At 35.4% G+C, this 15,648-nt stretch overlaps 1 protein-coding gene across 1 annotated transcript in view; it reads right to left on the bottom strand.

The window, feature by feature from the left end:
* The window catches only part of INTS13 (integrator complex subunit 13), a 34,750-nt gene that overhangs the window by 15,146 nt on the left and 3,956 nt on the right, over nucleotides 1-15,648 (bottom strand). The window contains exons 3-8 of the mRNA XM_007194870.3: nucleotides 15,068-15,142; nucleotides 8,744-8,946; nucleotides 8,269-8,349; nucleotides 6,723-6,813; nucleotides 5,219-5,347; nucleotides 3,642-3,726 (exon numbers count right to left, since the gene is read on the bottom strand). Coding sequence (XP_007194932.1) covers nucleotides 3,642-3,726; nucleotides 5,219-5,347; nucleotides 6,723-6,813; nucleotides 8,269-8,349; nucleotides 8,744-8,946; nucleotides 15,068-15,142 — 664 coding nt within the window. The remainder of the gene's footprint in view (nucleotides 1-3,641; nucleotides 3,727-5,218; nucleotides 5,348-6,722; nucleotides 6,814-8,268; nucleotides 8,350-8,743; nucleotides 8,947-15,067; nucleotides 15,143-15,648) is intronic.

The following is a 15,648-nucleotide window of genomic DNA, read 5'->3' as shown; positions in this document are numbered from 1 at the left end:
CGTCTGGAGCCTGTGTGTCTGGAGCCTGTGCTCCGCAACAAGAGAGGCCGCGATAGTGAGAGGCCTGTGCACCGCAATGAAGAGTGGCCCCCGCTCGCCGCAACTAGAGAAAGCCCTCGCACAGAAACGAAGACCCAACACAGCTAAAAATAAATAAATTAATTTAAAAATAAGTACTTTGTTTTCCTCCAAATTTCTCATTAATTAAATCATTTCAGTCACTACACTAAAAATCAACAGCAAATTTTTAAAAATTTTAAGAATCTACAACTGCTACCCTCTGACACCATTAAACGATAAAATAACATGGTTATGTAGAAAGCTTCAGGAATCTAAAATGCACAACTCATTGTACTGAATCCCAATAAATTTATTAGAAGAAACATAAAATGAGGAATCTATAAGGTAAATATATAAGAAGATGTAACAGTGAGCACTTTTTGCCTTAATGGAGTTCAGAGTAAACAGATGTTAAAATAATAATGAACACTGAAGTCTTAAACCCCTCAAGGTCATCCAAGAGGGTTGGAATCAACTTCTTCCAAACCTATGTTAACGTTGATATTTTTACCTCTTCCCATAAAAAACAAATGTTCTTAACAGCATCCAGAACAGTGAATCCTTTCCAGAAGGTTTTCAACTTTCTTTGCCAAGATCCATCAGAGGAATCACTACCTATGGCAGTTATGGCTTTATGAAATATATTTCTTAAATAGTAAGACCTGAAAGTCAAAATTACTCCTTGATCCATGTGCTGTGGAAAGTATGTTGTGTTAGCAGGCAAGAAAACAACATTAATCTCATTGTATGTCTCCATCAGAGCTCTTGAGTGACCAGGTGTACTGTCAATGAGCAGTAATATTTTGAAAGAAACCTTTTTTTCTGAGCAGTAGGGTAAATCGTAGGCTTAAAATAATCAGTAACCCATGTTGTCAACAGATGTGTTGTTATCCAGGCTTTGTTGTTGTACTGATAGAGCACAGGTGGAATAGATTTAGTGTAATTCTTAAGGGCCCTAAGATTTTCAGAAGGGTAAATAAGCTCTGGCTTCAACTTAAAGTTACCAGCTGCATTAGCCCCTAATAAGAGTGTCACCCTGTCCTTTGAAGCTTTGAAGTCAGGCACTGACTTCTCCTTTCTAGCCATCAAAGTCCTAGATGACATCTTCCAATAGAAGGCTGTTTCATCTACACTGAAAATCTGTTTAGTGCAGCCACCTTCATGAATTATCTGACCTAGATCTTCTGGATAACTTGCTGCAGCTTCTATATCAGCACTTGCTGCTTCACCTTGCACTTGTATGTTATGGAGACAGTTTCTTTCCTTAAACATCATGAACCATCCTCTGCTGGCTTCAAACTTTTCTTCTGTACCTTCCTCACCTCTTTCAGCCTTCACAGAATTGAAGAGAGTTAGAGCCTTGTTGTGGATGAGGCTTTGGCTTGAGGGAATGTTGTGGCTGGTTTGATCTTCTACCCAGACCACTATAACTTTCTCCGTATCAGCAATAAGGCTGTTTCACTTTCTTATCATTTGTGTGTTCACTGAAGTAGCACTTTTAATTTCCTTCAAGAATTTTTCAGCTGTTTGGTGCAAGAGGCCTCGCTTTCAGTCTATCCTGGCTTTTCGACATGCCATCCTCACTAAGCTTAATCATTTCTAATTTTTGATTTAAAGTGAGAGACATTTCACAGCAAAGGAAACCATAAACAAAACGAAAAGACAACCAACAGAATGGGAGAAAATATTTGCAAGTAATGCGACCCAACAAGGGATTAGTCTCCAAAATTTACAAACAGCTCATGCAGCTCAATATCAAAAAAAAAAACAACCCAATCAAAAAATGGGCAGAAGACCTAGAGACATTTCTCCAAAGAAGACATACAGATGGCCAAGAAGCACATGAAAAGCTGCTCAACATCACTAATTATTAGAGAAATGCAAATCAAAACCACAATGAGGGGCTTCCCTGGTGGTGCAGTGGTTGAGAATCTGCCTGCTAATGCAGGGGACACGGGTTCGAGCCCTGGCCTGGGAAGATCCCACATGCCGCGGAGCGGCTGGGCCCGTGAGCCACAACTGCTGAGCCTGCGCGTCTGGAGCCTGTGCTCCGCAACGAGAGAGGCCGCGACGGTGAGAGGCCCGCGCATCGCGATGAAGAGTGGCCCCCGCTTGCCACAACTGGAGAAAGCCCTCGCACAGAAACGAAGACCCAACACAGCCAAAATCAATCAATCAATCAATCAATCAAAACATACGCATCTGATTCAAGATCCTCATTAAAAAAAAAAAAAAAAAAAAAAACCACAATGAGGTATCACCTTACACCAGTTAGAATGGGCATCATCAGAAAATCTACAAACAACAAATGCTGGAGAGGGTGTGGAGAAAAGGAAACCCTCTTGCACTGTTGGTAGAAATGTAAATTGATACAGCCACAATGGAGAACAGTATGGAGGTTCCTTAAAGAACTAAAAATTGAGCTACCATATGATCCAGCAATTCCACTCTTGGGCATATATCCAGAGAAAACCGTGGTTCGAAAGGATAAACGCACCCCAATGTTCACTGCAGCGCTGTTTACAGTAGCCAAGACATGGAAGCAACCTAAATGTCCAGTGACAGACGAATGGATAAAGAAGATGTGGTACATATATACCATGGAATATTACTCAGCCATTAAAAAGAATGAAATAATGCCATTTGCAGCAACATGGATGGACCTGGAGATTATCAGACTAAGTGAAGTGAGACAGAGAAAAACAAGTATCATATGATATCACTTACATGTGGAATCTAAAAAAATGATACAAATGAACTTATTTACAAAACAGAAACAGACTCACAGACTTAGAGAATGAACTTATGGTTACCAGGGGGGAAGGGAGAGGGGGAGGGATAGATTGGGAGTTTGGGATTGACATGTACACACTGCTATATTTAAAATAAAATGCCTTTCCATGAAAAAAAAATAAAGTGAGAGATGTGCAACTCTTCCTTTCTTAGAGGCCACTGTAGGGTTATTAACTGGACTAATTTCAATATTGTTGTGTCTCAGGGAATAGGGAGGCCCAAGGAGAGGGAGAGAGATGGGGAATAGCCAGTCAGTGGAGCAGTTAGAACACACACAACATTTATGGAATAAGTTCTCTGTCTTATATGGGTACAGTTTGTGGCACCCCAAAACAATTTACAAGAGCAACATCAAAGATCATTGATCACAGATCACCGTAACAGAAATAATGATGAAAAAGTCTGACATACTGCGAGAATTACCAAAATGTGACACAGAGACATGAAGTGAGCAAGTGCTATTGAAAAAATGTCGCCAAAGATTTGCTCAACCCAGGTTGCCACAAACATTCAATTTGTAAAAAAACGCAACATCCATGAAGCACAATAAAGCAAAGCATGATAAAATGAGGTATGTCTGTATTTGTTCCATTAGCCTAGTCTTTCCCAAAGTAAATTCAATAGAACACTAGTTCCATGGCCATTAATGGGTGATATTGTCAGGTAAGTTTGGAACGGGATGGACTAAAGTCAATCAGGTTTATTTACTCAAGAACTTCTCAAAGCTGTTAGTATGCTTTCATATGTTAGATCTTACAAAATAGTATTTTCCAACGTCTCTTACTTACCACTTTTCAGAAAATCTACATGTGCATCTTTGTGATGAAGTAGCTCCACATCGTAATTGGCAGATGTGTTAGCATGTTGTTCTTCCTTAAAGCAAAATTTAAAATAACTTGGCTTTGTTTTTAAAACAATGAAGTAATTATTCATTTTGCTTAAACAATAATTAGCTATAATAAGGGGATAGTTTGCTCAGTAATTAATCTATTTAAAGATGCAATAATTTTCCACAGCAATATAAACTATATTAAAAAACTACTGGCTACATATCAGTAATAAAGTAGTGATTTTTCTTATGTATGTCAGAATTAACATAGATGGTTCATCTAGAAATTTTAGAAATTTTTTTACTCTGAATGCATTGTCCTACCAATACTTTTTATACACAAATATGATGTAATTGAAATAGTTTACTCAATGTAAAACAGCTGATTAAAGGAGGAAATAGCATCTTTAAATACCTATAGTAAATTAGCAAGCACCAATTATATAAAATAGCAAATACAGACTAATAAACAAGTTTAGTAACTTGTCCTCACTAAATAGTAAATAGAAACTTCAATATTATCTATTTACAAGAAAAAGACAAAGATCGAGGAGTCACACCAGTAGCACACAAATATGGTCAAATTTAAAAAGCAAGGTATCTGTCACTCTCAGGGTATTTTTCTTATAACTCATGAAATTATATTAAAGTACACCTATTATGCTATTTTAGTTGTTCACTGCTGCCTCACCTAAACTGTTCTATTGGTTAAGGCTATAATTTCTATTAAAGAGCCAGCCAGTGGTATAAGGAGGAAATTAATAATGAAAAGATTACATTTCTCATGCAATTTAGTTTTCATCATATGGTGGCAAAAAAAATGAAACTGGACTTATGAGAAAGCTAATTTAAATTTTTAGATATACTGGCTACTTTATATTTGTAAATATAATCAATACAATTAAATGTAACTCCCCTCAGTAAAAATTTATTTGAAGCTTTCTATGGGCCAGGCATTGTGCTGGTTTTAGACAGCTAAATAACATAATGAAAATGACAAGGTAGTAATAGATTCCTAAGAAAATCCGTTAGTAAAATCGTAAGACTCATATGTTTTTCAGCTAGAATCATAAACTTGTTTAAAACTATAAACTATTTTTCCCTAGTTAGACCTATTAGTTACAAACACCTTTATACTGGGTAGGCAAGAACAAAAATATAAGAAAGAAAAGATCTACTAGAACACACAAAGTGAGTAAAATCTAATAACAACTGTCAGGAAAAGAATCACAGAAAAAGTAATCATTTCAGATAGAAATTATATTTTGATGAAAGTAATGAGAACAAAATTAAAAACAAAAAAGCTGATACAGAATGTTCTTATTAGAAAAAAAAAATACAGCACTTTGTTCTGTGATCCTTTCTTGTTGCTTTTCATTATTTACTAACCTGGTCAAAGACACTGAATGTGTGCTAGCAAAACAGAAAATATGATATGGGAAGAAAAAGTTAAGGTTCATTAAAATAAATAATACATATCAAATATTTAAAAAGCAAAGCAGAGCTTTCAAAACAGCAAGAAAAAGAACTGCCTACCTTCATTGGAATATTTGTAATAGTAGTTGAAGCCAAGTCGAAATGCTGCTGTACTAAAATATTTAATTTTGTAGCAAGATGCCGTCCTGCACGAACACTATGAACTTCGCTGGTTAAAACGGGGGACAACTATAGAAAGGTATGAAAAAAAAAACCCCACAAAACTTTAATACGTTTTAACTTAGTGCTAAATATTTTACTTCAACTCATGAAAATTAAGTACTTTTACTTGTGAGAATTTAGGGGGAAAAAGGTCCATAAATTAACCATAATCATTATTTTAGTAATACATGTTTATACATTCATTCATTCAACAGATAGGTATTAAAGAGAACTTACTGTATAAATTGCCAGAAACTGTGTGAGCTACTGGAGGATACAGCAGTGAACAGGCAAAATCCCTGTCCTCTTGAAACTTAGTGTAGAATAGTCTTTGATTTAAATATATATTTTAATTTATAATTTTTACTTCTATTTATCTATATGCAAAATTGATTTGAAGTGCCCCACAGAAATACTGTAGAGAAAATAATTAATTTTGTGGAGAGGACAAACCTCTGCAGATACTACTACTTACTACAAAGAATGAAAATCACTACAATCATCATATTTTGTCACCAAGAAATGTGTAAGGCAGCCAAAAGTTACTTATAACAAGGTAACAAAATTTTACTCATTCCAGGGTAATAGTATTTATTGTAAGTAAATTATTTACTTATCTCAAAGTAAAGCCAATATAATGTCATGTTACCAAGAGTCAGAAAAAAGTTAACAAAAAACGGGCTCATGCTGGAAACCACATAAAACACAATGATAATGACCTAAAAAAAAAATCAGCTATAAAAAAAATCATTATTTAAGTTAATACTTCACATGTTTATATTAAGTAATGCTAAATAAAAACACAAAAATAAGAACATACACATTTAATATAGTTATACAAACACACAAGTCTGTATTTCTAAACACAGACCACCAATGGAGAATATCATGTGATGTGAATCCATTTAACAATCAACAGACTCATCTCTTCCTTTAAAGTTGTTCAGATTTATTTGAAAAGTAAAACCAAAGTTGGAAATTAGTCTTTTACCCCTCTGGATAGGTAAAGTTAATTTCTTTGTTATAGGAGTGTATTTTGATTAAAGAGTGTATTGTTTTCCTAATGAGGAGAAAAAACAGTTCTACAGAGCAAGAAGTCATTAAAGCAACTGAAATCCATTACAGTAATTGAAATTTGAGGAACAATACAAATTGTGTATGGTTTGAGAACACAGTTATTTAAAATAAACATCAACAGGCAAACCAAACAAAATACTTTCAAAATCTACAATTATAACATAAAGAACCAATCTAGGTACTCTGCCATACAGGTTGCTTTCAAAACTCTAAATATTTTTGTATCAGAAAATGTTGGCAACCTGATCATTCTTATGCTAAACCTTCTCAGCATTTATTATTAATAATTAACAATGATCTCTTCTTCCATTACTTCTGCACTTACCTCTTTTTTAGGACGATCAGATACAAGGCTGTCTTCACCAACTGGGTAGGTATGGATCAAGACTAGCTCACACTTCTGAATCTGCATGAGACTTAAAGAGAAACTTTTCACTTAGAACATAAGACTATATACTACGTAAAGAATTCAGGCAGGTAAACTATAAAAAGTTTTATATACTAAAACAGTGTGTCTCTATAATCAGATACTACGGTTAACATAAAAGTTAAATATTGAGAAAGACTGTATAACTGCTGTACTTGTATGAACATTTAATGAATAATTTATATAAATTTAATTCAAATGCAAAAATGATCATTTTGTGTATTCGAAGGATAAAATAAAGGGAAAATTCTTATACTCTGGTATAATTTTCAAAAGATAACTGCCACAGAGAAAATGAATATATTGTGTATTAATTTCCCTTTTACTAGTGTTTTTCAAGAACAAATTATATTACCTATAATTGGTTATTTCCAAGAATACAGAATTTGTAATACTAAAAAGTTACCCCCAACTTTTTATTTATTTTTTGCCCCCTCCATTTTATTTCTTTTTTTAAATTGAGGTACAGCTGATGTACAATAATAAAAGTTTCAGATATACGACAGTGATTCACAATTTTTAAAGGTTATACTCCATTTATAGTTACTATAAAATACTGGCTATACTCCCCATGTTGTACAATATATCCTTATAGCTTATTTATTTTATACATAGTAGTTTGTAACTCTTAATCCCTACCCCTATCTTGCCCCTCTCCCCTTCCCTCTCTCACTGGTAACTACTAGTTTGTTCTCTATATCTGTGAGCCAACTTTTTATTTTAAAATTTCCAAACCTACAGAAAAATTGAAAGAAAAGTACTATTCAATGAACAGCCATAAATCCTTAACATAGATTAGCTAATTAGCTGTTAGCTACATTTGTTTTCACTATAAATGCCTAAATAGATGTACATTCTTTTTTTTTTACTAAGTCATTTGAGAGTAAGTTGCAGAGGAAATGATATTTCATTCCTAAATACCTCAGCATGCTTCCTTCTCCTAGCGAGAATAATCCTACTCGTTGACAATAATACCAGTACTCCACCTAGAAAATTAATAGTAGCTCGATCTAATATAGACTCCTCACAGCAACTGTCCCAAACATATCTTTAGTGGCTTTTATCTTTTTAAAAAGTTCAGGCAATATAATTAGTTATGTTTTGATTTGGTACATACTGAATAATGCCACCAATGATTTGCTCATTTTATAGATTTGTAATACAGAGTATGAGAACAAGCCATCAAAAAAAATATGCATTATAAATTTATGTATTATTTTATCCTTCTGCTCACCTTTCCTGTGAGCAAAAAGTAAAATTTTAAACTTAAAGGGAAAATGGGACAAGAAGTTTCTGATCGAACATACGTTTTTGACTAATTTGTAAAGCCAGTAGAGAATTCAAGGGAATGGTACCAATTACCATTAAAATTATTGGAATAATTATAATGAAAAAAATATGACTATAAAATGGAATATTTATTCCATTTATGGATTATACTCACTGATCTGAATTTGCAGCAAGCTTGTTATGTTCGTGAATTGTTTCCTGGACACAGTCCTCAAGCATTCGCACATGACTATCACTATGGCATAAAAAAGATAAAACCAACTTAAATAAATAAATAGTCAGAGAAAAAACTAAACACACTATTCAGCTGTAGTATCTTGTTACAGGCACTTAAAACTACTTCAATAAGGACTGTCTGTAGTGTGCTCATTCACAATACCAAACAACCAATTGAATGAAAAACTAGTGAGGAAAAAAAAGTCAAATCGACCTACGTGATAACAATCTAAACGGTTTTCACTGAGATGAACTGGATATTTTAGAACTGGATAAACACAGTTTCGATATTAGAAAGGCCACATGTGATATCCTTAAATGCTAACAAGTTGCCCCTGCTTTTTTAAAAATAAAAACTACAATAGGATATTAAAATTCCCTCAGTGAAAGAATTACTGTGATTAATGTCTCACCTTTTTGCATTAGTAATGCAAATTATTCGTCCTCTATTTCCAACACGTTCTGCATTCTCCATTAGTAGAGTACGAGCCTCATGTTGGTATTCGGTAATTTTACAGAGGGTTTCCACTGCTGCAACAAGACCATGCAGAATACTGCAGCATTCTGGATCTGCCCGGGGATTAGGAGGCCCAACAGCTGCTAATGCTGCCATCAGCTAAGTAAAAGGGAAAACAATCATGTTGACAAGAATAAGCACAAGTCAGACAAAGGCATCACAAGAAAATGAAACTACAGACCAATGTATCTTATAAATATGGATACAAATATCCTCAACAAAATACTAGCAAACTGAATCCAGCAACATATAAAAAGAATTATATACCATGACCAAGTTGGACTTATCCCAGGAACACAAAGTTGGTTTAATGTCTAAAAACTAATTAATGCAAACGATATCAATGGAATTTTTAAAAATCACATGATCATCCCCATAAATACAGAAAAAGCATTTGACAAAAATCTAAAACCCTTTCATGATAAAAAACACTCAACAAACTAGAAACAGAAGGGAACTTCCTCAAGCAGATAAAAGGCATCTATGAAAAACCTATACATAATATCATGCTTAATAGTGAAAATTAGATGTGTTCCCTCTAAGATCAGAAACAGAAGGATATCCACTCTCACCACTTCAATTCAATACTATACTAGAGCTTCTAGCCCAAGCATTAGGAAAGAAAAAGAAATAAAAGGAATTCAGATTGGAAAGGAAGAAGTAAAACTATCTCTATGTTGCAGATGACATGATCTTGTATGTAGAATATCCTAAGGAATCCATTAGAAATTTTTTAGAAATAATAAGCAAGTTCAGCAAGGTTGCAGGATACATGATCAACAGACAAAAACCAACTGTATTGCTGTACACTTGCAAAGAGCAATCCAAAAATGAAATTAAGAAAACAATTCCATTTATAATAGCACCAAAAAGAATAAAATGCTTAGGAATAAATTTAACAAAGGAAATGCGTATTTTATACTGAGAATTATGAAATATTATTGAAAGAAACTGAAGATCTAAATGAATAGAAAACATCCTATGTTCATGGACTGGAATACTTATTATTGTTAAGATGACATTACCCAAACTGAACTACAGATTAAACATAATCCCTGTCAGAATCCCAGCTGACTTCTTTGTATTGACAGAAATTGATAAGCTGATTCTAAAATTCATATGGAATTACAAGGGATACAGAATAGCTAAAACACTCTTAAAAAAGAACAAAGTGTGAGGACTTTGCTTTATATATGCATAAAGATACGCTGGAAGGACCCATTAAAAACTAATAGTGGTGGGCTTCCCTGGTGGTGCAGTGGTTGAGAATCTGCCTGCCAATGCAGGGGACACGGGTTCGAGCCCTGGTCTGGGAAGATCCCACATGCTGTGGAGCAACTAGGCCCGTGAGCCACAACTACTGAGCCTGCGTGTCTGGAGCCTGTGCTCCTCAACAAGAGAGGCCGCGAGAGTGAGAGGCCCGCGCACCGCGATGAAGAGTGGTCCCCGCTTGCCGCAACTAGAGAAAGCCCTCGCACAGAAACGAAGACCCAACACAGCCAAAAATAAATAAATAAAATTAATTTAAAAAAAAAACTAATAGTGGTGGGGATAAATAGTGATGTGCTGGTAAACCAGCTCTCCAAAGGGAAAAAAAAACCCTAATTTGTAGTGTTTGCCAGTATCTATGGTTAAGTACTCCCATGATCGCTACTTTCAAGCTTTCACTGAATGTAAAGTTGATAGGAGATGCACACACTCAGCTCTCCCAAGTTGGTATAACCAGGCTCTAGCACACCACTAACTGGAACAGAGGATGAGTGGGAAATTTTTCAAGGCTTAGCTTTTACTTACACACACACACACACACACATATATGTATACGTGCAAGTATATATGTAAAATTTATTTTTAAACTACATAGGTATTACCTATTCATAAAAAGTGATCAAAAATGAAAGAAAAAATACTGTATATATAGGACTATAAAAAGTCCCTGGTACACAGGAGAAAAAATAAAAAGCTGCTTTTTAGGACAGGGGTGTTGTGGTCCTGGGAAAGCAGCAGAAAGCTTAACTTCTGGAGTCAGATAACTATGGACTGAAATTCTGGCTCTGACTTTTAATATTGTGTGACCCTGGTTTATCTCTCCTAGCTTTTTTCCTAATCTGAAAGTGAAACTAATAATAGAACCTGTGCCACATTAGTATGATACTTTCAAACTTTATTTAATTTAGCCAACAAAAACAAGACCAAAACTCCTGAAATCTGATAAATTTTTTGTAATAAGATCTACAATGTAGAGGATAGAGTCACGTGCTGTAACAGAAAGAGCCCTGGACCCAGGTATGCAAGTCAAACTACCTCTGGCACCTGTGGGCTTCAGTTCCTTCACCTGCACAAAGAAGGAGTCTAAGCAAAAGATGTCTACAATCCTTCCAGCCCAAACATTCTTCAATCAATCTACTTCAATTGCTTCTCATGATCAGTCACAATAACTAGAGAAAGGTGTGACACAGACAACCAAAGCTAAACATTAAATGTGTTTACACAGACAAGATTATACATAATTTATGGGCTTCCCTGGTGGCGCAGTGGTTGAGAATCTGCCTGCCAATGCAGGGGACACGGGTTCAAGCCCTGGTCCGGGAAGATCCCACATGCCACGGAGCAACTAGGCCCGTGAGCCACAATTACTGAGCCTGCGCTCCGCAACAAGAGAGGCCGCGATAGTGAGAGGCCCGCGCACCGCGATGAAGAGTGGCCCCTACTTGCCGCAACTAGAGAAAGCCCTCGCACAGAAACGAAGACCCAACACAGCCATAAATAAATAAATAAAATAAAATAAAATAAAAGATTATACATAATTTAGACAAAATGTCAATTATTTTATGTCATCTTAAACACTAGGGATTTGCTATATAGTTGCCTTCACACCTGGAGTTTCCCCTTCTGTTCATAATCTAAAAGCAATACGTGTGATATAATATGCCTTCACCTTCAGAAAGAAGAAGGAAGCAGTAATTCTTGCATCATCAGTATAGCTCCCATTATTAAATGCATACCTCTTACTGCACTGCAGAGGTGCAGTAACGAAAATCTATTCAAATTTGTACTTATTTTTATTTATACACAACTAGAGAAGCTTCAGGCTTCTTTCACAGTACCTCTTGAAAGAACAAAGCAGAATACATGCTATTTCAAAAAGATAGTACAGGGGGAATGTATGGAATCCTTAATATTTTTTCAAGCAATGAAAGAATAAAGAACATTCTGGAGTGATATGAATGCAAAGCCAAGCCAATAAAAGCCCCCCTTCAGTGAGTTACCTCAAAAGAAAAACAGGTTAGTTATGTTTACATATTATAATATTAATCACAACATTTTAAGACCAAACATTGTAAGAAACACATTTTCATTAAAACACATTTGGATGGGATTATTTCCACTAAAGGGCATCCATTAACAGAAAAATTTTAACATGAAATAGTTCAAATAATGTATTCAAATATTTCACTAATGCCTGTCTCTCATGTTCATATTCATCAGTGAAGGACCTAATAGACTGAAGTCTTCTATCCACTTAAAACAACAGAAAAGAACATAATCTACAACAAATTCAATATCCTTAGACACGTTTAAAAAGCATAAACTTGATGAATTGAGCATGGGTTTATTTCTGCTCCCTAAAACTCCACTAAAACTGTAGTAAAGGAATTTAATTTTAAAAAGCAAACACCAAAGGGGGGGAAAAAAACCCCATAAACCCACAAAGATGAAGAGAATGGAGAAGGAGACAAGAGAACAATCAAGAGATGTCAGCAAGAATGTATGAAAATGGATGGAGGAATGGTAATGGACTTAGCAAGACTGAATAAACTGAAATCTAAGCGCCTACAGGGGAAAAAGGCAAGATGATATGCCTTTCAGAATCCAAGAGAAGTTCAGGAACTGGAGGCATCAAGTACCACATAAAGCAAGGATGAGGCAAGATACTGAAAACTGAATGACTTGAAGCCAGTATAAAGAACAGCTTGACTCCCAATCCTACTCACACCCTACCCATGCAAGTGACTCCCTCTTCCTGATCCCCCCCCCCAGATACAGAATCACAGTCGTTGGAGGAAATGAACCAGAGAGGTATCAAGCATGGATACCACAAAGCACAGCAGAGCGCCAGGGGAAGACACTAGACCTGTGCTGCCCAAAAGAACTTTCTCTGATGATGGAAAAGTTCTATAACTGCGCTGTACAGTAGCCACTATCCACTTGTGGCCTACTGAGCGTTTGGAACATGGCTAGTGCTACAGAGAAACTGGATTTTTTAATTGCATTTAATTTTAATTAATTGAAATTTAAATAGTAGCTATTTGATAGCTAATCGTAGCTACATATGGCTAGTAGCTACTATATTGGACAGCACAGTACTAGACCAAAACTGAGTGAAAGTTCACCTACTGGATGGTAGAACCTACCGTCTCCCCTGGCTCCCAGAAGGCTGACAACCAAGTTCACAGCATACAGGTGGAAGAGTGGAAGATCTTCTCTGGAGACCCTGAGAAGTCCCGGAGAGACAATCTGTCTATTCTGACATCTGGAGGCCTCCCAGGGAAAACAACTAGATTAAATCACGATGAAGGCCAGTCAGCAATACCTACTCCACAACATGCAGATCTTCTAACCTGCCGTTTAGTGCCCTGCTTTTAAATAAGGTTGCATAGCTAAGTATCAGTAGGCATTTAAGAAAAGCCTCAACATGAAAAGAACACTGAAAACACAAGGAGATCAAAAGAAAACTTCAAATAAACTAATACCTTTGGATTAAAAAATTACACCCATAAAACAAGAAAAGGATATGACAAAAATGGACATAATTAGAGCGTTAAGTAAAAGTTCTTGGAAATTAAAAATAAGATCAAATAAAAAGTTCCATATAAGGATTAAAAGGAAATAGGTAAAAGGCCCAGAAAGAACAACAATGGTAGGATCAGTGAGAAAAAGAATAAGGAATTTAATCCAAGAGGTCCAACATCCCATTCATAGGGATTCCAGAAAAACACAGAACACAAAGACAAGAACATTATCAAAGAAACAATAGGGGAAATTTTCCTGAAGAATATAAAGCCTAGCACAATGAATGAGAAAAGACCAACACCAAGGCCAATCATTGAGAAATTTCAGAACATAAAGGGGGAAAGAAAAGATTCTAAAAGGTTTCAGAGAGAAATTATGAAGAAAAATGATACTGGACTTCACAATAACACTGGGAGTTATAAAACAGGGGGGTAAGGCCTTCAGAATTTTGAGGAGAAAATTATTTGCATTCTGAAATTTTTATACCTCAAGTATCAATAAACTGTAAGGTAAGTTACAAGAATTCTGGAGGTTATATTTTACCAAAATAAGAGATTACACACACACACACACACACACACACACACAAAAGCAAGGAGGATGAGAGCAGTGCACCAGGCCTAGAAAGCAACCAGTTCAAAGTGCAGCCCAAGACTGCGTTCCAAGAAGTTTTTCAAGGGGGAAAAAAAAAAAAATCAAACTACTAAAATTCTAATACATTAATGATAAGTATATTGAGAAGTTTTACAGAGACATGAGGAAAAGCAGCAATAGATTCTCAGAAAACTAAGCATATTAAAGGGGAAAAAAAGGAAATGATAATTTCCAGGAACACCAAAAAGTTGTACAACAAAGGAAATAACACAGAAGTCAAATCATTGTGCTGTAGACCTTAAACTTATACAGTGCTGTATGTCAACTATATCTCAATAAAACCTTAATAAAACACAAAACAAAGGAAATAATCGCATATACTACTTGGCTTAGCAGTGGATAACACTTTATGTAGACATTATAATGTAAACACGAAATTTTGAATTAACCAAAACTTCTGATATAATACTGAGAAAATCAGGGAAGGGAAGAAGGCAGTGAGAGTGGCATGGGTGAGAGGAAGTATAAAAGGTAAATCCTCATCGACAATAATGATAAATAAGGTTTAAATTGAGAACTCTGTAAATAGCAGTAAAAACATGTTATTTAGAAATAGGAAGTAAATACTAGATGAGCTAAAGAGTTGAAAGCTTGCTTCTAGAAAGTGGGGAAAGACTGGAAGACAGACAGCTGTTTTTCTTTTAGTATTAGTTGGTGTTTTAAAACTATGTGCAAATACTATACCTATTTTAAAAATTAATTATATTTTAAGAAAGTATTACCACATCCAGATAATTTTCAAAAATGGCCACAGCTCAAAATCTAAGCATACCTCCTGCAAATTTTGGTCTTCTTGAGTCCAAGAATTTAAAACATGTGCTCCAGAGTCACTCACAATGAAATTCACCTAATAGAGTTCAAAGAAATAATTAGTATTCAACTCCAAGTCTTCTCAATCACATCATATTTAAAACATTTATTTTATTATAAATACCTTTTAATATATTATATATAACATAAACATAAACAGAGAGTACAGTCTCTAGCTCTGGTTTGCTGATTGATTCATTCATTCATTTTATGGTTACCGAATGCCTAGCACAGGCCAGGTGCTACTCTCAGCACTGGGGATATGGGAATACAGTGATGAATACAACAGTTCTGTTGCTCACAATGTGGGGAAAGCCGGGGTTCCGGGGTGTGGTAAGACAGAGGGTAGTACAGGGAGAATACAAACAGAAATAAATGAACAACATAATTTCAGAGAGTGATAAATGCTATGAAAAAGAAGTTGTTTAGCTTCTTTAGGTTGGGTGATCAGAGAAGGGCTCTCTACAGAAGTGGCAATTGAGGGAAATCCAAAATGACCAAAAGAAACCAGCCAGGGAAAGAGCTGGAGGTAGAGAATTCCAG

The sequence above is a fragment of the Balaenoptera acutorostrata genome, chromosome 11, assembly GCF_949987535.1.
Source record: "Balaenoptera acutorostrata chromosome 11, mBalAcu1.1, whole genome shotgun sequence".
Taxonomy (NCBI): Eukaryota; Metazoa; Chordata; class Mammalia; order Artiodactyla; family Balaenopteridae; genus Balaenoptera; species Balaenoptera acutorostrata.
Note: the sequence above shows the minus strand (reverse complement) of the source record. Positions and strands in the feature narration are given on the sequence as shown.